The sequence below is a fragment of the Littorina saxatilis genome, linkage group LG17, assembly GCF_037325665.1.
Source record: "Littorina saxatilis isolate snail1 linkage group LG17, US_GU_Lsax_2.0, whole genome shotgun sequence".
NCBI lineage: Eukaryota > Metazoa > Mollusca > Gastropoda > Littorinimorpha > Littorinidae > Littorina > Littorina saxatilis.
The window spans coordinates 3,421,184-3,444,851 of NC_090261.1; the positions used below are offsets into that span (position 1 = coordinate 3,421,184).

The 23,668-nt window shown below is 42.2% G+C and overlaps 2 protein-coding genes across 2 annotated transcripts in view; one reads left to right on the forward strand and one right to left on the reverse strand.

Moving 5' to 3' along the window:
- Positions 1-1,520: 1,520 nt before the first annotated feature.
- On the reverse strand, positions 1,521-14,889 carry LOC138953019 (protein FAM161B-like). Its single transcript, XM_070324787.1, has 5 exons — positions 13,125-14,889; positions 8,908-8,983; positions 8,280-8,438; positions 7,588-7,687; positions 1,521-6,871 (listed from the first exon to the last, which is right to left on the reverse strand). The coding sequence occupies exons 1-5, from the start codon at positions 14,857-14,859 to the stop codon at positions 6,689-6,691; spliced, it is 2,253 nt and encodes a 750-aa protein (XP_070180888.1). The 5' UTR covers positions 14,860-14,889; the 3' UTR covers positions 1,521-6,688.
- LOC138953022 (uncharacterized) overlaps positions 6,776-23,668 on the forward strand; it is a 31,217-nt gene continuing 14,324 nt past the window's right edge. The window contains exon 1 of the mRNA XM_070324791.1: positions 6,776-6,907. The gene's annotated coding sequence lies outside the window, so the exon portion shown is untranslated. The remainder of the gene's footprint in view (positions 6,908-23,668) is intronic.

Here is a 23,668-nt window from a genome sequence, read left to right on the forward strand (position 1 = left end):
ACCTGTCTGTACAATGTTGCCTCACCTGTCTGTACAATGTTGCCTCACCTGTCTGTACAATGTTGCCTCACCTGTCTGTACAATGTTGCCTCACCTGTCTGAACAATGTTGCCTCACCTGTCTGTACAATGTTGCCTCACCTGTCTGTACAATGTTGCCTCGCCTGTCTGTACAATGTAGCCTCACCTGTCTGTACAATGTAGCCTCACCTGTCTGTACAATGTTGCCTCACCTGTCTGTACAATGTTGCCTCACCTGTCTGTACAATGTTGCCTCACCTGTCTGTTCAATGTTGCCTCACCTGTCTGTACAATGTTGCCTCACCTGTCTGTTCAATGTTGCCTCACCTGTCTGTACAATGTTGCCTCACCTGTCTGTACAATGTTGCCTCACCTGTCTGTACAATGTTGCCTCACCTGTCTGTTCAATGTTGCCTCACCTGTCTGTACAATGTTGCCTCACCTGTCTGTTCAATGTTGCCTCACCTGTCTGTACAATGTTGCCTCACCTGTCTGTACAATGTTGCCTCACCTGTCTGTACAATGTTGGATAACCTGTCTGTACAATGTTGCCTCACCTGTCTGTACAATGTTGCCTCACCTGTCTGTACAATGTAGCCTCACCTGTCTGTACAATGTAGCCTCACCTGTCTGTACAATGTTGCCTCACCTGTCTGTACAATGTTGCCTCACCTGTCTGTACAATGTTGCCTCACCTGTCTGTACAATGTTGCCTCACCTGTCTGTACAATGTTGCCTCACCTGTCTGTACAATGTTGCCTCACCTGTCTGTACAATGTTGCCTCACCTGTCTGTACAATGTTGCCTCACCTGTCTGTACAATGTTGCCTCACCTGTCTGTTCGTGTTCCCCCCTTCAATATCAGTGTAAATTCTTGGCTTTTGCAAAGTGTGTTTTTACACAATATGACTAAAATAAAATCAAAATAGAACTTGTTTCGAGCAGTGGGAAAGTTAATTGTGCACAAAAGCTTTGCAAAACAGATGTGAAATTGTGGATATCTGTTAAATAGTACTAGATGTGTAACCGTTTTGTGTGCACATATTATTTTTCTAAATCAATTGATATGTATCTGGCAATGACAAAGAGATGGACAAACTGTAAAATACCCATTGTGCTTGCATACAGTAATAAAGTCTTCAAAACACAAATTTTTTTTTTTAGACAATTTTATTCAATATTTAGTACTACATGTACATATAACTAAAACATTGTTATAGGTGTGTATTAAGAAAACTAAAATGTAAGTTATTTCAATGTAACTAAAAAGACTTGCAATTTTATCACAGACTGCATTTCTCTCATACGTCTGAACACCTTATATCTTACCAAAAACATCAAACATTGCTGCACATTTTTATTTTTATTTCTCAGAGCAAGAAGAAAACGCAGTGTGTGTTGATGTTTTTTCTTACTTGTTTAGTTGTGCACTACTTGTGCCCTGCTTTATCTTGTTTATTTTTTTTAACCAGATACATTATATTTTATTATTACTGTATATATATATATTCAAAAAGTTGTAATTTGATGGTCTGTATTTCAATTGTTTCATCATTCAATTGCATGGTATCACTTTACTGGAAATGTGGAATGCTTTCAAAGGTTTAACAACTTTGATAGCAGAGCTGAAGAAGCAACTTTTACTATGATCAAGAAATATCAGGAAGTATACAACACATTGACTAATCTACGACATTTTTGATTTCATGGGCAAAGAAACATCAACATTCATCAAAATACTTTCAAAACAAGGAAATCCGACAATGATTGTTTTTTATTCAACATATACTGTTTTCCCAATTATAAAACTCCGCCTCTAACAATCTACTTATTACGATAAAAATAAAAATAAATGATAACAATTATGTGCTTGCATCTATTATAGTCATCAAATGTGAATAATGAAAATACTGAACATTACAATCATACGCAGAACAAATATGCTGCATACATTTTTCTCTTTTGAGAAGAAAACTACATACAAAGAATAAGATGAAAGGACAAAAGCACACACAGCATTTTACTTGTGAGCATGAGAGAACGATGAACCTTAATGTACACATACACGGCAGTCATTGTTCCTTATTGTAATTCAATCAAGTTTGCGTTTTAATGAAACAGATCCTGTGATTGGTCAGAATGTCCCAACTCATTAAAAATTACCGGTCATTAATTGTCGATAACCACTCGCAAAATAATCCATTAACAACCTGCTGGCGAGGCGCATTGATACAGCCTCAACTAGTCTCGGTTAGCTTTGAGGGTCATTTTACAAGTAGGAAATATGAAGGCCAACGAGATACCGAGACCATAAGGTATGCGAAGTGATGACGTCGAATACGTGACGTAAGTTGATGCATGAATTCTTCCGGACTACGTCAGTCAATTCCAAAGATCGCTTTTGTGATGAAAGAATTTGTTTTGGAGTTTGCTGTCCAGAAACCCGTCAAAAAAGAAGGGAAAATGTGTGTGAAAGAAAACAAAACAGGAGCAGAGTGATACGATAGGAATACAGACATATTTCTTGGGACTTGACCCTTGCAGGTAGGTGGACTAAAAGTAGTGTGTGAACAGAACAGAACCAATTCTGTCTGTTTACAACCGCATGAAAGCAGGAAAGAGATCGTCGTCAGATTGAATTACAATAACATTAACATGCTTCCATTTGAAACTTCGAGGTCTTCATCGTGGATTAACGCCCTCCCAATGTCTAATTGAAGCCCGACGGAGCGAGACCTCGAAGTTTCAAATGGAAGCATGTTAATGTGTAATTAGCGTCTAATGTGATTAGACAGATTTGTAAATAAATATACATCAAAAGTTTACAATAACAATTCACAAGTGGATCAAGTATTACAAGACAAAACTTAAAACACAATTAATTACTTTCACAATATCCAGTGGCAAAACAGCTGAAACTATGAAATAATGAAGTATGTACAAACAGCAAACTCCTAAGGTAAATCAGCACAAGTAAGTAATTGTAATGCCTAAACAGGATGAATGGCAGTAGTCTCTACACATTTCCCCCCAGAAAAATAACACAAGACAAGCTATTTGATACACATCTGTCAAATTCTGACACAAAAGAAAGTAATAACGAAAAGATTATGTTCACAATAGTTTATTACAGTATGAATGTATCACAGTTGGTACAGGTAGATTTACAGCAAAAGGGCTGATGCCTAAGCTACAAAGAACAAGTCGCGTAAGGCGAAAATACAATATTTAGTCAAGTAGCTGTCGAACTCACAGAATGAAACTCAACGCAATGCCATTTTTCAGCAAGACCGTATACTCGTAGCATCGTCAGTCCACCGCTCATGGCAAAGGCAGTGAAATTGACAAGAAGAGCGGGGTAGTACATGTAGTTGCGCTAAGAAGGATAGCACGCGTTTCTGTACCTCTCTTTGTTTTAACTTTCTGAGCGTGTTTTTAATCCAAACATATCATATCTATATGTTTTTGGAATCAGGAACCGACAAGGAATAAGATATAAGTGTTTTTAAATTGATTTCGACAATTTAATTTTGATAATAATTTTTATATATTTAATTTTCAGAGCTTGTTTTTAATCCGAATATAACATATTTATATGTTTTTGGAATCAGCAAATGATGGAGAATAAGATAAACGTAAATTTGGATCGTTTTATAAATTTTTATTTTTATTTACAATTTTCAGATTTTTAATGACCAAAGTCATTAATTAATTTTTAAGCCACCAAGCTGAAATGCAATACCGAAGTCCGGGCTTTGTCGAAGATTACTTGACCAAAATTTCAACCAATTTGGTTGAAAAATGAGGGCGTGACAGTGCCGCCTCAACTTTCACGAAAAGCCGGATATGACGTCATCAAAGACATTTATCAACAAGAAGAGCAAACGCTCGATCGAGTCACTTTCGCAGTTCTGAATATTATATGAGGCATCAGATGGACAGGAAGAAATTGCTATTCACAACACAATGAGTCACGTTCACATAAAATTTGAGCCCGGTCACTTTTATAGTTTCCGAGAAAAGCCCAACGTTAAGTTGTGTGTTGCCGAACAGAAAAGGCTAGTTATCTCCCTTGTTTTTCTGATAACGTTCGTAAAAGGCTACAGATGTAAATACTTTGATGTAAAGAATAATCCTACAAAGTTTCAATCACATCCGATGAACTTTGTCAAAGATATAAAATGTCTAATTTTTCCTTTGACGCTGACCTGTGACCTTGAAAAAGGTCAAAGGTCAACGAAACCATCGTTAAAGTGTAGAGGTCATTGGAGGTCACGACTAAACAAAATATGAGCCCGATCGCTTTGATAGTTTCCGAGAAAAGTTTGTCAAAGATATAAAATGTCTAATTTTTCCTTTGACGCTGACCTGTGACCTTGAAAAAGGTCAAAGGTCAACGAAACCATCGTTAAAGTGTAGAGGTCATTGGAGGTCACGACTAAACAAAATATGAGCCCGATCGCTTTGATAGTTTCCGAGAAAAGTCCAACGTTAAGGTGGTGTCTACGGACGGCCGGCCGGCCGGACGGCCGGCCGGACAGACTAACACTGACCGATTACATAGAGTCACTTTTTCTCAAGTGACTCAAAAAAATGAAAAAAACGTTCGGGGATTTCATACCCAGGAACTCTCATGTCAAATTTCATAAAGATCGGTCCAGTAGTTTAGTCTGAATCGCTCTACACACACACACACACAGACAGACAGACAGACACACACACACACACACACGCACATACACCACGACCCTCGTTTCGATTCCCCCTCGATGTTAAAATATTTAGTCAAAACTTGACTAAATATAATAAAAAGACATTTCCCTTTCAACACAATCAATGCCAGCAAAACACTTACCCATCTAAGCTGAGTTTCGTTGTTTTACTGCAATTTTTTCATATTTTTATTGTTTTATTTCAAACTGTCTTTCCAACGCTGTACTGCTGGATACAGTTCAACCCTGACAAGGCCAGCACAAACAAAATTTTTTTTTTTTAAAAAAAGCTAGAATGTAAAATTGTCTTCAATGCAGTCTGATCCTTCTTTCTCACGCAAACTTCAAGACTAGTTTGCTTCTAGTCACAACCAGTCACAACTAAGGAGTAGAAAGTCTCAACATTTGTATTTTAGCTCTCCATGTTCATAAGTACAAACTATTCATTTTCTTTTTCTTGCAGCCCGGAGGACTTTTGTTTGTTTGTTTGTTTGTTTGCTTAACGCCCAGCCGACCACAGAGGGTATATCAGGGCGGTGCTGCTTTGACATATAACGTGCGCCACACACAAGACAGAAGTCGCAGCACAGGCTTCATGTCTCACCCAGTCACATTATTCTGACACCGGACCAACCAGTCCTAGCACTAACCCCATAATGCCAGACGCCAGGCGGAGCAGCCACTAGATTGCCAATTTTAAAGTCTTAGGTATGACCCGGCCGGGGTTCAAACCCACGACCTCCCGATCACGGGGCGGACGCCTTACCACTAGGCCAACCGTGCCGGTGCCCGGAGGACTAGCATGTACTAAATATCAGAAACAATGTATGACAACATACACACGTCTTCAACCCTACAAATACATTTACCTCCATTCTATTATCTGACCGTTAATCAAATGCGTTTCAATCTGTGTGTTTTTCTCCACATTCTTCCAGGTTACAGAGTCCTTTTCTTTCCTCTCAACACTGAGTCATGCTCGATATATTGGCACCATTAGAAGACATTATCAGTATTTGTCAGGATCATTCAGCTGCAGTGAAATCCACGCAAAAAGGCGTGTAGTGATAATGAAGCATACATAAGGCGCAGAGTTAACAAAACAGGAAGCACATACATGCACAGCTGCAGAGAATTTCAACAACAATTTTCATAAAATGTCACATCCCTTTTCTTTCAAGAAACGATTTGCATCGTTTTCAAAAATTGTTTTACCTCCCTCTTCTCTTCTGTTTTCAAAGCACAGCCCTTTTGAGTGAACTTCCTCAGTGTATATGTTACAGTAAATTCATCAAACCAGTCAATTTGAAAATTCACTCCGTAAATTTACCAATTTACTGAAAAATTCAGGAAATTTACAAATTTACTGAGTTTGACACCCAGGAAATTTACAAATTTACTGAAAATTTCAGTAAATTTACAAATTTACTGGTTTGATGAATTTACTGTAACATATATAAGCTCAAAGGACTGTCCAGGCTTTTGCATAATAAGTCACAGTAATGTCAAAGTAGCTACAAGTACAAGCCAAACATTTGACATGGTTCAAGCCCTTTGCCACTGACATTTAGAAGAAGAATTGAAAAGTGGACAAAGAAATTCTGTGCCATGTTAAATGTTAATAACAAGTAACAGTTATCCGGTACATGTATTACATTCTTTACACCACTGTGTACGAAGAGGTGAGGGGAAGTTGACGATGTTGGTTTGAAATTGTAACTCTCTGATGATATCTTATCTGCTATAACTCAAATAATACACACTGTTTTGGTTTTAAAAAAAACACGTATTTCCATTCACTTACACTGTTTTAGTTCCTTCAAAATGGTTGTGCTTTGATCAAGTAAGTTGCTACCCCTGCGCTTCCTTTCTATCTCAGTTAACTAGGACCCCAAATATAGCTGTTAAGAGTAAACTACCCACTCCCACTCATTTCTCCTAAACTTGCGCCAGTCCTCAAGAATACTCCTCGTCCTCAAAGCCGACCCTGGATTTGGTGACGGTCAAGTCCCTCTCCTCATCGCTGCGATCGTAGTCCACCGAGGCGCCAGAGCTGCGAGTCCTCAACAAGTCTTCGTCAACACCAGCACTCTTCAAGGTCGACTTGAACTTCTTTTCAGCAGCCTTGCCTGCACTCGCCTGAGAGAACAGAGTAGATTGCACGTTAAATGTCAGGTACACATCATACTCAAACACACATGCAAACACACACACACACTCTCTTTTTCTCTCTCACGCACCCACACATCAGCTTGTTAACATTCCTAAATGTGTGTACCAAGACATGCTGCATTATAAGCCGTTAAAATCAAGCTTAAAGTACGGTTCAGACTGTTTACTCCAGAGAAATATTGTAGGCAAGTGTGGTGCAGGGGAGATAACCACCTGTCAAAAGCTTGCTTTTCAACAAAACAGCAAAGTGACAATCACACACAAGAAGGAGGCCTCAAATGCTTCATACATTGAATCATTCTGTCAGGAGTCTTTCAATTAAATTAAGCAATTATGATTCCCTTTTCTGGCAAATGAAATCAATTCACCTGAGAAAAAAACTAGTGATTTTTGAAGTACATGTACTAACTCAGTCATAGTCATAGTTGGTGTTCATCATGTAATAAACATTGCTTTTGTGTATTGCCTATAGAGACAGACAAGTCAAGATCCTCCAGCCTGGCACTTGGATATATATTTTTCTCAAAAACAAAAACCCATCTTACCGTCCCATGTTTGTATGCTACTCCTTAATGACTACCTGAGTTTATACCTGGGGTTTTATAACGGACCCCACCTGTCCCAAAAACCCTGAAGCTCTGATATATATATACATGCAACTTCTGCTGTAGTTTTTCACTTACCTGTGTTTCCCGTTCAAACAGCAAGGGACGTTTCTCCACTTTGCTCTTTATTTCCTCCAGCTGTCTCTCATACTCCTCTAGACGGGAAATCTCTGCTTGTCTGCAAAACAAGGGCACAATTTTCTTTTTTTCTTTTTCGTTCATGGGCTTAGACTCCCACGTTCACTCATGTTTTTAGCACGAGTGGAATTTTACATGTATGACCGTTTTTACCCCGCCATTCAGGCAGCATACGCCGATTTCGGGGGAGGCATGCTGGGTATTTTCGTGTTTCTATAACCCACCGAACTCTGACATGGATTACAGGATCGTCTTGTGCTTGCGTGTACACACGAAGGGGGATAAGCCACTAGCAGGTCTGCACACAAGTTGACCTGGGAGATCGGAAAAATCTCCACACTTAACCCACCAGGCGGTCGCGGCCGGGATTCGAACCCTCGACCTTCCGATTAAGAGGCCGACGTCTTACCACCACGCCACTGCGCCCGTCTCCAAGGGCACAATAAAAAACATTTTTAATAAAACCTATTTCTAATATCAATATCAATATATATATATAACTAAAATGAATTGATACATGAATGTTATTTTCAATTTTGATCAAAATATGACATTTGACACCGGTCTCGACAGTCATTGTTCACCTTGATCAAGAACGCAATAATACATTCTGTTAGGCGTTGGCAACTCACCTGTGCTGCTTGAGTCGTTCCTTGACATGATCGTCCACCCTGGGTGTGTTGTCGCTGCGTTCCAAGATGTATTTGCGGAGTTTCGTCTCCCTCATGTGTCTGCGACGATCTTCCTCCTCCTGTTGTTGCCGTCTTCTCGCCTCTCTATCTTGGTGCGTCCTAAGCAACGAAAGAAACGAACAACTATTACTTGCTGATTTTAGTCCCAAGGTCACTCCTTCACAAAGTCAGTACACTACACAACCGTAAATCATGAGTGTTCTGATCTAACATTTCATGTAAGAAGATATGGTAGATTCAGGAAGAGATAAATTCATAGAAAGAAATTTCTAGAATTCAATATACCTCAGTTATTTCTACTCAGTTCTGCAAGAAAAGAATATCCCAAAAAATATGTGTGTGCAAAGCAGGGACAGCTTGTGGTAAAGAAAGAAAAAATGTGAAACAAGCGTTACAAATTCATGAAAACAAAAACAAGTCGCGTAAGGCAAAATTACTACATTTAGTCAAGCTGTGGAACTCACAGAATGAAATTGAACGTAGTCCGCCGCTAGTGCAAAAGGCAGTGAACATGAGCTTTAGCTGGCGAAGAAACAGAAGCAAGTATATAATGCAAAGGATGACTTGCCTCTGACTTCCTGTGCGTAGATCAGCAGAAATAGAAGATCTCAAAGGGATGGAATCCATGGATGATGACATATAACCTGCACAAATACAATCCTCACATTAAGGAATAAAAAAGCCAGAAAGGTATGTTGTTGGAACGTATAATTATTGACAAAACAAAACGTTACATTCACATATATATATATATACTAGAATGAATACCCGCTTCGCCGGGTAGCCGGCTTCGCCGGGAAGAAGTACTTAGAGCCGTACGCCGGCTTCGCCGGGTCCGAACAATGGACCCGCCAAGCTTAGGTCCCTCCCAGATTCGTGGAATGGGAACAGCACGAAAATGATTCAGTGGCCATAATGCCATTCCTGACCATATCGAGTCCCATCCTTGTCGACGAATGTAACCGTGTTAATCACCTTTGGAGGCGAACTCCACTCAAACAGGACTGAGCAAGTTATGGCTTCTAAAAGGAAGGCCAGTACATAAACTTACACAAAAGCCGCCAGACCACATCACAAACAGAACTGAACAATGCACAGGTGTTGCTCACATAGACACACACACACACACACACACACACACACACACACACACACACACACACACAAAAACACAGAGAAGCCGTATCTATAGAGAGATAGATGACAGTGTATTTTTCGCGTGGCTATAAATTGATTCGACCTTTGCACTTTTACAGTGAGGATAATTTACGGGTCCAATGTACGATCTGGACACTGCGTTGACCTTCTAAAAATAGTAACAGTAACAGAACGCCGGGAATATCCGAAGACGCTCCACTCACACTATAGTGCACCATTACGAAGGAAGGGAGGTAAACGCTGAAAACCTGGAGAATATGAGAAGATAAGGAAGAGTTACTTATAATGGTGAAATGAACACAAAAACCAAAATCGATTCAGCGCTGCGCGCTGAGAGCACGTGTTGAAATATCTCATCGATGATATTGTGTCCGGGGTGTAGCTGAATACGGTGTCCAAATTTGAAAAAGATCCACCGAGAACTTTGGCTTTGGTGTGTCGGTATGGGGGCCCGGGTAGCTGAGGTGGAACCAAAATAGCTGAGGTGGAACCCAAATCGGTTCAGCGCTGCGCGCTGAGAGCACGTGTTGAAATATCTCATCGATGAGGTTGTGTCCGGGGTCTCTCTAAATAAGCCCACCAAATTTGAAGCAGATCCATCGAGAACTTTGGCCGTGCATGGCGAATACACAAATACACAAATACACAGATACACAGACACACAGACACAAGTCGTATATATATATAGATATACCCAGCGGTCTCTTAAGTGCACAGACAAAACACTAATTAGACAAAACTTATCTTGACAAAATGTCCAGCAGCTTGCATTGAAGACACAAGCAAATCATTAATAATTAATCATTAATAATTTATTTGATGCCACTGTGATATATATATGTACAAAAGTTTGTACCCGCTGTGCTGTGTGCGTAACATGTTTAACTATTTATACCAATCTTGTCTCTTGACAGAAGAGCATAAATATGCAGGAGGAAATGAGGAGTTTGAGGAGCTAAAGAAAGTCTACAAAAACAAGAATTCATGCTGAGAATTTACCACATGCCAGTAATGTTAACAAACGTTTTAAACACCACCTAATTTGAAGTCGCATGAAATGGTTAACAATTGCTGTAAAACACATTCCTTTGTTTTTATTTTGTGTTTTTGCTGAATAAATGTCTGCATTAGGCACACAAAAAAAAGTTGTATGTTTCTGGTCACCCGACCCTACCTAGTTTTTTCCCGCCGACCCTAGACTTTTTTTTATTGCATTTGTAAAAAACAAAAACAAAAAAAAAGGGTCAAAACGAAAGTAACAGACGGCAGACGACACAAGGGGGATAACCCCGCATCCCTTTTGTCTCATTTGTTTTGTAATGTGTTGTCTTTCTCTTTGTATAGTAAGTCCAGTCTCTTTGCGTCACTGTATAGTTATTTTCTACCCTGACCAACAACAACACATGTGCACAAAATAACAAACAAAAAAATCTCTACCTACCTACCCTATTTTTTATAGCCATGTTACCAGAAACATACAACTTTTTTTTGTTGCCTTAGGTCATGCATGAGCCAACCATACACCTCAGAAGCCCTTTTATAAGGGGGACAATTCATGCACACTGACAGTTGATATTACAGCTGAACCCCCCTAGCTTTTAAGACCCCCCTCCCATTTAAGACTTCCTCCCTTTTAAGACCTTAGTTTTTTGGATTTCCTATTCATTCCATATCCTCTGTAAATTTACCCCCATTTTAAGACTCCCTCCTTTTAAAGACCTGGGCCTGAATGCATAGCCCCTCCATACTTTTAGGATTTCATAGCGCTGTGGAGCGCATAGCTATGAAACGCACTATAGAACTCAGCAGTCTGCATGCATGAGGTCAAATAGTGCCTGCAATAACTAAGAACGGCTCTATTTTTAACACGTAGATAGTGGAAGAGATTCCCCGTCATCCTGTTTCTCTGCGCATGCATCAAGCTTTGTGATGCTTCGCGGCGGGTCAGTTTTACACCATTTGCCGCAGACAGTTTGGAAAGCCCGTCTCCTGATAAAACTTGGCTTTCGTGGTTTGGAAACTATCCATTCCGGTACCCTCGCCATAAACTTAAGGTATAAGTCACTCTCTTGCTGGTTCTGTATGCTGTGTTTGATGTTATAAATTCCCGTATTATTATTATTATTATTATCATTATTATTATGTACCGGCGATCAGTTCGCCACACACATCTTGAAAAGATCCGCACGCGTAAAAACTGACCCGAAGTCAAGATAACCCGCAGAACCGGCGGCAATGCGCCCTTTCCATTCGGCAGTTCGAGTTGCTCTTACATTTTATCCGTGATTGCAAGAATGTCCTGCCGACGAAAGCTGAATTTTCTGTACAGTTCCACGTCGTCGTAACGATTCAGTGGATGTAGGCGGTCAAGAAAGATCCGGTTGCTTCTCAAATTTCTTCTCATCCTGAATCGGCATGAAAGCAGCCGCCTTTTTAAACGCTCCAATAGCCGGTTCCATAACTCTTATTGGAAGGAGGGGCCTGCTATAACTTTACGGATGGCATAAGGCTCTACGCGCGGTCCATGCATTAGAAATAAGAGACTTTATGGAGTCCACAGACTTTATTGCAGTGACGTCATCAATTTAGACTCCTATGGAGGGGCTATGCATTCCGGTCCAGTTTTCTCAGATTTTTGGAGGTCGTAAAAGTCATTGTAATAAGAATCCATTCAAAGCAGGGATGTTGCTACAAATTCATACCTATAGGACAAATGTCCTGAGTTCTTCAGCATCAATAGGACATTTGACCGCTTTCAGAAAGTGTAATAGGACATTATCAATTTGCGCCAAACAGCTTTATAACACATTCCATGGAATTGTTCCAAAGTCATGTGCCCACACACACACACACACACACCCATGCGCGCATGCTGTAGAACACACACATAATATAGTAAATACATCAACACAGTGTGCGTATAATGTGGTATTTGTTTAGTTTCAAAGAAACCACAAAAAAGAAACCAACATGAACAACTTCAGAGCTCTTACTTTGATTACAAACTGCATGATTTGGATAAAAGTTGAAAAACAAAATGATCGGTTTGATCTAATGCTGATCTTTTGCAGGCTTTAGTTTTGTTTTCAGCGGCATAATTCAGTGCTTCATCTCGTATCGAAAACAAAAGCAGACGACAAATTTAGTCAGTTGGAGTTGTCTCCCGTACTCCTGTAGCATGCACTGATCTAAAAATAATCCACTATTTTTAGATCAGTGCGCTGCACCGAGACGGTTATACCCAAACGGCGCATACCGCAAACGGTTCGGGAATTCCCGACAAAAGAAAAAAGATCCGCACGCGGCACTGGCAACTTCAGTGTCAGCTGAACACGAGAGCGTTCGGTCTTTTAGAAGATTTGTATCTTGAAATGAAAATTAACGAATATCGCGCTGTCCGAAGGAATGGAGTACACATCGGACAATGACCACGCTCAGGCTAAAACGATAGGACATCTGACCGACATGCGGCAATGTGAATCGGACATTTGGGGATTTTCATCGTTATATGTCCGATGTCCGACGCCTAACGACATCCCTGCAAAGTTATTCAAACAATGCTTTTCTTTAAAAAAAATCCTTTAGCTGTATATATATATAGATCGCCATTTAGAAGCAATCACTCACCTGGACGTTGAGTTCCCTTTGCCGTACTTTTCATGAGCTTGTCGTCTCTCTCCATGTCTCGCAGCACTCGCTTGTGACTCGAACGCAGATGATTGGTCTCCAGGTCAAAAGGCTCCATTACGGTGGGATCCCTCGCATGTTTTCTGCGAGCAAGCTCTTTCTGGAATTCACGGTACAAAAAGTCATAGTCGGGAACCTTGTGAGATGATCGATGCTTGCGTCTGCCTTGACCCTCCTGTTTTGTTTTCATAAGTTTCTCTTTCTCCTGTTGTTCCTTCAATTTCTGATGCAGGGCCATGTTCGGAGGAAGGGAGGACTCCTTCAGTAGTTCACGTGCCCGCATCTTGATACGAATCTTTCTGTACTCTTCATCCTCCATCAGCTTCTCGCTCTGTGCAGTATCATACACAAAGCCAGGCACCGGTCTAGCTACAAACGTAGGCTGCCTGGTTTTCGCTTGCTGTGCACTGTGAGCGATTCTCTCCGCTATCGTGGCTGACCGAAATCTCTGTTGCTTCTTTTCCTCTTCACGCTTGGTGAAGCTGAAAGGCTTTTCCTGCGACTTGAGGATATCTTTGCAGTACTGCTTGGCGTAGCGACGTCTGGTTTCATTCTTCTCCTGAATCTCGTCATAGAGAGGGAGATAGATGTGAGCAGGGGCTGGCTGTGCCTTGAACTTTTTCTGGCATTCTTCTTCCTCCTGCCGTTTCTTCTCAAACCTCTGCAACTCCAACTCCATCTGAACTTTGGTCTTCTGCTTGGGTTTGCTTTCTTCGCGCATGGACATGCTGAAGGGCTTGGGGATCGTGATCCTGTGGCGCCAGCTGTCAGCAATGTCGTTCTCCTCTTTCTTTTTCTTCTTCTGCCGGGCAACGGAGGCAGAGGAGTGGCGACGTTCGCCTGGAGAGTAGTCGTCAATCTTGAAACCGCGCCACATGTCGCGGATTTTGGTCACGCTGGCTAGGAATTCCGGATCTAACGGTCCTTCACTGCGAACCTCGTCATCGCTGACATGTGAAGAATCCCTCATGGCATTGCGCCAGTCCTCCCCATCCAGGCTGTAGGCACGCCGAGGCTGTTGGCCGCGAAGTGGAGCTGACATAGGCCGGGCTTTGGAGTAGCCAGAGTAGCTGGGGAGAGCTGCACTACGCACTGGGGACGTTTTGGACAGGTTACTCTCACGCTGGCTGGTGGGAATGCGTGGAGGCTTTGAAGACAAGTCTTGTGCCCTGTCTCTCGCATCTCTATCACTGAAGTCGCCGCAGAACTGCAGGCTGCTCGTGCTGCCGTCGACATGTCCTGACCGAACTGCCAGGCGCGCGGCGAACATTTCCTCCACTATATCCTTGGCTGTCAAACTGTCCAGCTCTTTCCCCTCCGAGCCATGCTTCTCTTGGTACAATTTCTCACACTCATCCAACGTCTTACGGTTGGCGTCTTTGAGTTGCTGTAGTTTGAGGTAGAAGTGTTCGTCCGTCAGGTGTTTGAGCTGCGTCTCCACATCCTCGTAAGTGGCGGGCACCGGCAGTGAGCCGCCCAAGTCGAATCGTTCTGCTTCGTTAAATTCATCGCTAGAATCAAAACGCGGCCCCGGATCGGTGACGGCAAATCGAGAAATCTTAGCTTTGCGCTCTGCAAAAGTTGTACTGGCTCCAGTTCTGGAATCCAGTGGGTTTTTGACGCACGAATTCACGTAGACAGACAATCCATGGCTTGTTGTTGCCATTGTTGCCATGTTCGACTTCAGAAATGCGGTCAAAGCAGTCTCGGGGTGAATGATTTAATAATTTGATTCTAAAAAAATTAGAGAGCTCAATACAACAAATTCTTACTCGAGCAATTAAGTTTTTTGTTACTAGATTTTTCGATTTTTTTCTAACAGGCTATTAACGGGCATAGAAAAAAATACAAACCTCTCAAGGGAGGAAACCAAACAACAACGGAAGCTGAAAATCAAGCATGGTTACTGCCCCTGTTTAGTGTGCAAACGTGACCAAGTTGACCCAAGTCCTCTAATTAGTGTCAAGAATAACATTATCGTTGTTGTTGTGTATTCAAATTAAAAGATTTATTTGGTATTAAAACAGTGAAAGTAACACGCTTGCTCTGCACATAGACTGCACCTTACCCCTTCTCCACTTACCACACCCCCTCCCGCGTTTTATTGTTTATTCACTCTTGCACTGAGCAGGGGGGGGGGGGGGGGGGGGGGGGGGGGGGTTCTGGGGTTTCCGGACCCCCCCCCCCCCCCAGCCAAAATATATATATTTGTTTGTGTTTTTGGGGTGCTTAGTGCTGAGTGACAGCAAAGACTATAGAATGAGGTATGCATTTCTTTATTTTACATTGAGTTTCAAATTTTGGGGTATTAATCAGTGACAAAATCTGCTGCCTGAAACTGGTAATGATCATCCTCAGAATGCACCAGATTGCACCATTTTGCATCCTTTTTTTCAAAATTTTCCGAGGGGGCATGCGGACCCCCCTAGCAAGCTAGGCGCTTCGCGACTTCACACCCATATCTTCACAATATACTTTTGGACCCCCCCCCCCCCCCCCCCCCCCCATAAAATGAACTAATCCGCCCCTGCTGAGTCTTTCTTTGTTTTTATATTTAGTCAAGTTTTGACTAAATATTTTAACGTAGAGGAGGGAATCGAGACGAGGGTCGTGGTGTATGTGTGTGTGTGTGTGTGTGTGTGTGTGTGTGTGTGTCTGTCTGTCTGTGTGTGTGTGTGTGTAGAGCGATTCAGACTAAACTACTGGACCGATCTTTATGAAATTTGACATGAGAGTTCCTGGGATTGATATCCCCGAACGTTTTTTTCATTTTTTTGATAAATGTCTTTGATGACGTCATATCCGGCTTTTCGTGAAAGTTGAGGCGGCACTGTCACGCTCTCATTTTTCAACCAAATTGGTTGAAATTTTGGTCAAGTAATCTTCGACGAAGCCCGGACTTCGGTATTGCATTTCAGCGTGGTGGCTTAAAAATTAATTGATGACTTTGGTCATTAAAAATCGAAAAATTGTAAAAAAAAAGTTTTTATATAAAACGATTCAAATTTACGTTCATCTTATTCTCCATCATTTGCTGATTCTAAAAACATATACATATGTTATATTTGGATTAAAAACAAGCTCTGAAAATTAAATATATAAAAATTATTATCAAAATTAAATTTTCGAAATCAATTTAAAAACACTTTCATCTTATTTCTTGTCGGTTCCTGATTCCAAAAACATATAGATATGATATGTTTGGATTAAAAACACGCTCAGAAAGTTAAAACGAAGAGAGCTACAGAAAAGCGTGCTGGCTTCTGAGCGCAACTGCTACCCCGCTCTTCTTGTCAATTCCACTGGCACTGCCTTTGCCACGGGCGGTGGAGTGACGATGCTACGAGTATACGGTCTTGCTGCGTTGCGTTGCGTTCAGTTTCATTCTGTGAGTTCGACAGCTACTTGACTAAATGTTGTATTTTCGCCTTACGCGACTTGTTATCTTTTGTCAAAGAGGGTTGAGGCAGCCCTTTCGTGAATTTATTGGGATGGTTGTTTGCTTGTTTAATTAATTTGCTCTGTGTTAACTCACAAACCAATCACCAGCGCGAGAGGATGAGCTTTTACAAAATATATATTTATAAAAAAAATATATAAAAAATACCAATAACTAAATTGAATAAAAACCTTGTGAAACTTTGATACCATACTCAGAGTCCACTGGAGCCTTACTGGCCTTGGATTTTCTACTGCGTTTGCTATCGATGTACACATGCTTTGTTTTGCTTTTAGGCGGTTTTCTGTCCCACTTTACACCAAATAGTTCTTTCGTAAAAAAAAGGTGATTTTTAAATTCTTAAACCGTGAGCGGCGAGCCGTTGTTGATTAATTTAGTTTCATATGGTTGTTTTTAGTATTTTGTTGTTGTTGGATTTTTTTTGTATACCGTTGAATGTCTACGTAGCCTACGTTACGTACGTAACAGCTGAACTTGAATTGGTCTTCAGATTATTGGTCGAAAATGTATTTTTTTTTAGTGTAAACTAAGCCGAGACAAGATCACTCGAGCCCATGTGTAAACAGCGGAGTAAAACAGACGGGCAGCCAGCTGGTAGACAGAAAAACTGAGACACCGAACATTCAGCAGATCAGTCGCGAAACCCGGGCTGTGTGTACCGACGGGGGGGGGGGGGGTGTTTACAGAAACGAGCAGCCAACTGATCGAATGGTATTCGGCTACACATAGCAAAAGACGGACAATGACCGGGTTTTGTGTACCGACGGTGGGGGGGGGGGGGGGGGGGTAACAAAAGACGGGCAGCCGGTGTCACGATTTCATCTTTCGCCTGTGTACATATTTCCCCCTCGACATATTCTCAAGACTGAAATGTTGTTTCCTGGTAAAATTATTAAGAAGTGAAATTATTTATGTACGAAAAGCATGTCAGTTTCTTGCATGTGAAGAAAGTTGGTGGTAAAATTTAATAGATTTCACCCCCAAACTCGAATTCTTCGAAAACGTGTACTGAGTGGTTACGTCCCTTGAGTAAGAAGGAAAACATTTTAGGATGAATCAAATTTCTAAGTTAAAACAAATTGGTTGGACAAATTTGGCCCCATGAATGTAAGGTACACAAGGTCGCTCATCAGTACTATCGAAGGGTGTTTTTTTGTTCAGTTTAGAGTTTATACTAGATCAACGAGGCTATCCTTAGCGGATTATGACTTTATTCAGTTATTCTGCAGAAAAGACAAACGCTGGAGAAAACCCGTTCTTTTCTGCAGCATTTCTGCATAATGTCATCTTTCGCCGAAGCAGCGTTTTTTCCTGCAGCAAAACAATTGAAATCAAGAATGCAGCAGTAAAACGGTGCTGTTGTTTTACTGCAGAAACCCTGTTTACATTTTTTCTGCAGCATTTTGTACTGGCTCTTGGCGGATTATGACATTATTCAGTCATTCTGGAGAAAACCCAAAATGCTGGAGAAAAACTGTCTTTTCTGCAGCATGATTTCTGCATAATGTCATCTTTCGCCGAAGCAACGTTTCAATTTACTGCAGTAAAACAGTTTTTCTGAATCATAATGTTTACTTGGTTTTCTGCAGCATTATTGCGATTAACTTTTTCTTCAGAATAGTCTGTGACAGTTTTTCTGGAGAAAAACGAACGACCTTGTAAAGTAGCGTTTGTATTCGTCGCCCCCTGGGATAGTATAACAGTTTGTAACTAGTGGTAATTCTGGATGAATCCATCTCTCTCGCGTGCTCCAACATTATAATGAGCCAGTACAAAGTGTAAACAGGTTTTCTGCAGTAAAACAACAGCATCGTTTTACTGCAGCATTCTTGATTTCAATTCAAGTTACTGCAGTAAAATGTTTTGCTCCAGAAAAACCCGTTGCTTCGGCGAAAGACTGACATTATGCAGAAATGCTGCAGAAAAGACAGTTTTTCTCCAGCATTTCTGTTTTTCTGCAGAATAACTGAATCATGCCAAAATGCTGAAGAAAAAGTGTAAACAGTTTTTCTCCAGTAAAACAACATCACCGTTTTACTGCAGCATTCTTGATTTCAATTTTACTGCAGTAAAACTGTTTTACTGCAGAAAAAAACGTTGCTCTCGCGAAAGATGATATTATGCAGAAATGCTGCAGAAACAAACAGTTTTTCTCCAGCATTTCTGTTTTACTGCAGACTGAATAAAGTCATAATCCGCTAATGAATAAGGATACGAGGCCGAGAAGCGAAATATCAACACGGCGAAAGATGAAAACGTCACACCGGCCGAGTAATAGTCAAACAGACGGGAGGACTCCGAGCCAATCTCCACATCGCGACAGACAAAGGTTTGGCCGTCTTGCGCGGTAGTTCGGGTCGAATGCGATAGCCTACGTTTTCCGACATTGACGACAGCCCACGTGACACTGACTTCATAAAACAACAGCCGACAGCTCACCACTGATACGGCGCTTTCTTCATTCCCAGAGAGCCGGTGGGACAGGACCGCGAAAAAGTTCATTGTGTGCCACTGTTGTGTGTTGCTGTGACTAGAAGGGCCCCCGACTTGAACAACGTATTCAACGTGACTGGGAAATCGCGAACAAGCACAGACTGTAGCGTAACTCACACACCACCATGCCTGAACTCACACACAGAAAGATGAAATTCATCCAGATGACTGTACTGATCATTACCGGCAGTATCGGACTGATCACTGCGATACTGATGGGCAAGGTGACCAAGAACTTTCAGCACAAATGTATTTTGTACAGCAGTTTGAGGGTGCGACAAGGAATAGCCCAAGGTCGACAAATTCTGTCTCTGGACGCTGCGTCCAGTTGGGGTGAGACCAGTGCCTGTGACTTCGTGACCTTTGAGGGAGTACTCGTCTTCATGAATGCCTTCATTTGGACTTGGTTTTACATTCACATGGAGAGTATAATCAGGTGAGACATGTCATGTTGTAGCTGTTCAACCAACCGCGGTACTACACTGGTCTACTTTCGCTATTGAAATTTGAAGCCGGTTTCCTCGCCCACACCCCCCCCCCCCCCCCGGCCACTATTCAACGGATTTCTAACTTCGGCTCTAAATTTTCGCACGGTCTTACGTGTGTGTGTGTGTGTGTGAACAGCAGTTGATATGTGCACGTCATCTTGTGATTTTCTGCAGTTTGCTCAGTTTCAAGTTTCAAAATGAACACTGACACCACAAGTCTAATCGTCATTTTGTTGGTGCTCCTTTCCGGCTTTGCGATTCCGGCGGCTGATAACAAACTGTGTCAGTAGATAAAGATGGGAAGTAAAGCCTAAAAAGAGTTCCTGTGTCAGTAATGCAACCACGCCGCTAAGTTAGTGCAAGGCAGCCGAGCTCAGTATTTGGCGCACATGATAATCTTCACTGAGTTACGTGACACAGCAAGAACTCAAAACAAACGTCATGGTTTTTGTTGCTGGGGAGGGGGGGGGGGACGTAACTAGTTAGGCAGAGAAATTATACAATTTATATATATCAACAACTATACATGTACAAACTTAAGATACGCCGGCGTGAGTTGCAGATTATATTACAGATTGACAGGTATGTGCTGATTTAACCTGACAAACTAAGCGTGAAAACAAGCATTTAAGGATGAACAAATTCATGCTTTTCAAAAGTGACGCCAGTGACACGCAAAGACATATTATGTCACTTTTATTTTTGGGTGCCACGTCAGTTTCTTGTCACCTCCTCAGTGCGACTCAGTGATTTCACTGAGGTGTGTGTGTGTGTGTGCGTGCGTGCGTGCGTGCGTCACTGTGCGAGTGTTATTGTGTTTTGCTTCCTACGCCCTCCGATCATGTCTTTGACAGGCTACGCACAGTCCTCCAGTTTACACTCACACTTATCATTTTCTTTGCTTGTCGTCTACACAGAACTGACTAGGTAGTTTGCCGAGCCGGTCATTCAGTGCTTGCATAAGCGGCAGTATAAGAACAGGTTCCCACTCACTTCTTATTACAATCTGAATCATGTCTTCTACTAAGCTTTCTTTGAACGTGTTTGTATGACTGGATGTGTGTTGTATGACCTTGTCGGCTATAATATACTGATTAATGTTTCGCTAGACACTATACAGTGTATTCGTTATTCGTAGATCGTGCATTACTGATACCATGCACGTGACAGAAAACTGTGTTATATTCGGTGACACGCGGTCGACTGAGTCGCAGAGAGAGAGAGAGAGAGAGAGAGAGAGAGAGAGAGAGAGAGAGAGAGAGAGAGAGAGAGAGAGAGATTTCTTTTTCGAGGGTAACAAGAATAAGCATAGATATCCTTTTTTTGCATCTGGCCTTCGCCCTAAAGAGGGACTAATCTATTTTACTACCACTACTTTTTTTTTTTAAAGAGAGAGAGAGAGACGGAGAGAGAGAGAGAGAGAGAGAGAGAGAGAGAGAGAGAGAGAGAGGAGAGAGAGGAGAGAGAGAGAGAGAGAGAGAGAGAGAGAGAGAGAAACACTGAGAGGGAGGGGGGCAGCTCCGACAGAGAGGCACAGAGAGAAAGAGAGCACCGAGAGAGAGAGAGGGGGGGGGGGGCAGCACCGACAGAGAGAGGGAGGGAGAGAGAGAGAGCACCGAGAGACTGAGGGGGGGAGGGCAGCACCAACCACTGAGAGAGATCAAAGAGAGAGGTGGAGGGGGGGCAGCACCGACAGAGAGATGATCGATCAGAGAGAGAGGGGGGGGCAGCACCGAAAAGAGAGAGGGGGTGGGCAGCACCGATAGAGAGCGAGAGAGAGAGAGAGAGGGGGGGGGGGCAGCACCGATAGAGAGCGAGAGAGAGAGAGAGAGGGGGGCAGCACCGATAGAGAGCGAGACGGAGAGAGGGAGGGGGAGACATCACCGACAGAGAGAGGGGGGGAGGGGGCAGCACCGACGGAGAGAGAGGGGGGAGGGGGAGCACCGACGGAGAGAGTGGTTGAGGGGAGAGTGCAGGTGTTTCTGTCTATAGATCTCTCTCTGTCTTATTGTGAAGATGCAACAATTTAACCGGCCACCGTTATCTGCAACGCATACAGGTAAACGAAGGTTAACGACACAATTATAATCAGACATCATTAAAGGTGACTCATTGCCAAGCTGCAAATACACTTTTTGTTCAGCAATTGGATGTTATCAATGTGTTAGCATAATTGCCATGACATTGACCCAACTGTGCTGAAGCTAAAGCGCTTCAAATCAGTGTCACGCGCTCAGCAGATGTAAACACAATGGTAATTGGTATCTATACCTCACAGACACATCTCTCTCTCTCTCTCTCTCTCTCTCTCTCTCTCTCTCTCTCTCTCTCTCTCTCTCTCTCTCTCTCTCTCTCTCTCTCTGTCTGCGCAAACTAGCCAAGAAACGACATATGCCACGATGAACACATCGACTCTAGCTAGGTTGGCTGCACGAAAGATAAATAGAACGCTGTGGTAAAGAAGAAGCTCTTCGTCCATCTTTTGATCTGCCAACAGGCTGACTGACAGTTACACAATGTATGAAACCAGCACTAAAGAGTCAAACGCCAGCTGTGCGTGACTACCGACATAGACAGGTGGACAGGTTGACGTTTATAGTCTTGTTTCCAAAGCAACATTGTGAAGAATACTGTATAGTCTCGACTGGCTGCATTCGATAACTAAGTTAATATATATTCGATGTAGTGTAGACCCGAGTTGCATGTCACTATGAAGAACAGGGGCATAACCAAAATACTATACAAAATAAAAGAAAAGTAGCCTATTCACCGCAATTCAACGAGTTTCCTTTTGTATCAGCAACAATTGGATACCATTGCGGATGTGTGATTTGTTGTTTCAGCGTGTAGTTGCTGAACTTGAGTCGCATCATCATAATGTATGCAATATAGGCTATAATTATGTGACAGCTCTTTTTCCTCATATATATTGCAAAAGTGCCCCAGAAGAGTGACACTAACTTGGTATGCTAAATTCTTTCCGTCTAGACGCCTTGCATATATATGTATATCTAGGCTAAATTCTTCCTGTTGAGTCGCGTTTTGATGTTCCCTCCAGGCGAAATGTGTGAATAATATACCCTTTGATGATGAAAATACTCTTTGATGACGAAACAGAAAAACCCTTTGCCGCAACGCTGCACATCATATCTCTCTCTCTCTCTCTCTCTCTCTCTCTCTCTCTCTCTCTCTCTCTCTCTCTCTCTCTCTCTCTCTCTCTCTCTCTCTCTCTCTCTCTCTCTCTCCGGCTCACACACGCACACACACAAACGCCCCCTCTCTCTTTTCATGTCTCTTTTTTTCTCCAACCTCACTCAGTCCATATGTCTTTTCTTCCTCCACCTTACCTTTATTCTCCCCCGAAATTCCCAATCCTGGATGACGTGGGTTCATCAGTATCTATCAGACATTTCCACCGAGTCTCAGTGTTCATCGATAGCACTGTATCCTGTTTCACTTTCAGCAGGGATGGATTCAGCTGAAGCATTTTTGACAATTCACTCGCTTATTCAATGATTGGTGACCCGCCACTGTTTGGGTCACTCAGACATACACAATTCTCATTTGTCTCTACTGTGAATTTTCTCCAAGTTTGCCCGGCAATTCACCGTAACAGCAAAAGTATAACTTGCAGACGGCAAAGTGTGGTCCTTTTTCCCTTCTTCGCACAAAAGAGTAAAGGGAAAGTGACAATTAGAAATTCAATTGAGTGCACTAAGACAGGCAGGACCATTAGACAATACAAATCAGGGATCCAGGGTCTCACCATGAAACCAAAACACCAATGAAAATAGAGAATACTTTTCTTTAAATGTGATTCAGTCGTGTAATCAAGGGCTGGACCTAGTGTATGCGCGGCCGGACTCGAGGGGCTTCAAAAATAAAGCCTTTGCGGGGGTACGAACTTGGGCTGGCATCGCGAAAAGAGGGGGGGGGGGGGGGTGCCTTGCCTTGTCTTGAAATTAGCACTGTTTGAAAAGGGTCTTTTGGGTCTCTCCTTGAGAAAAAGGTAGATATGCCAGGACACGTACCCCCCATACCTC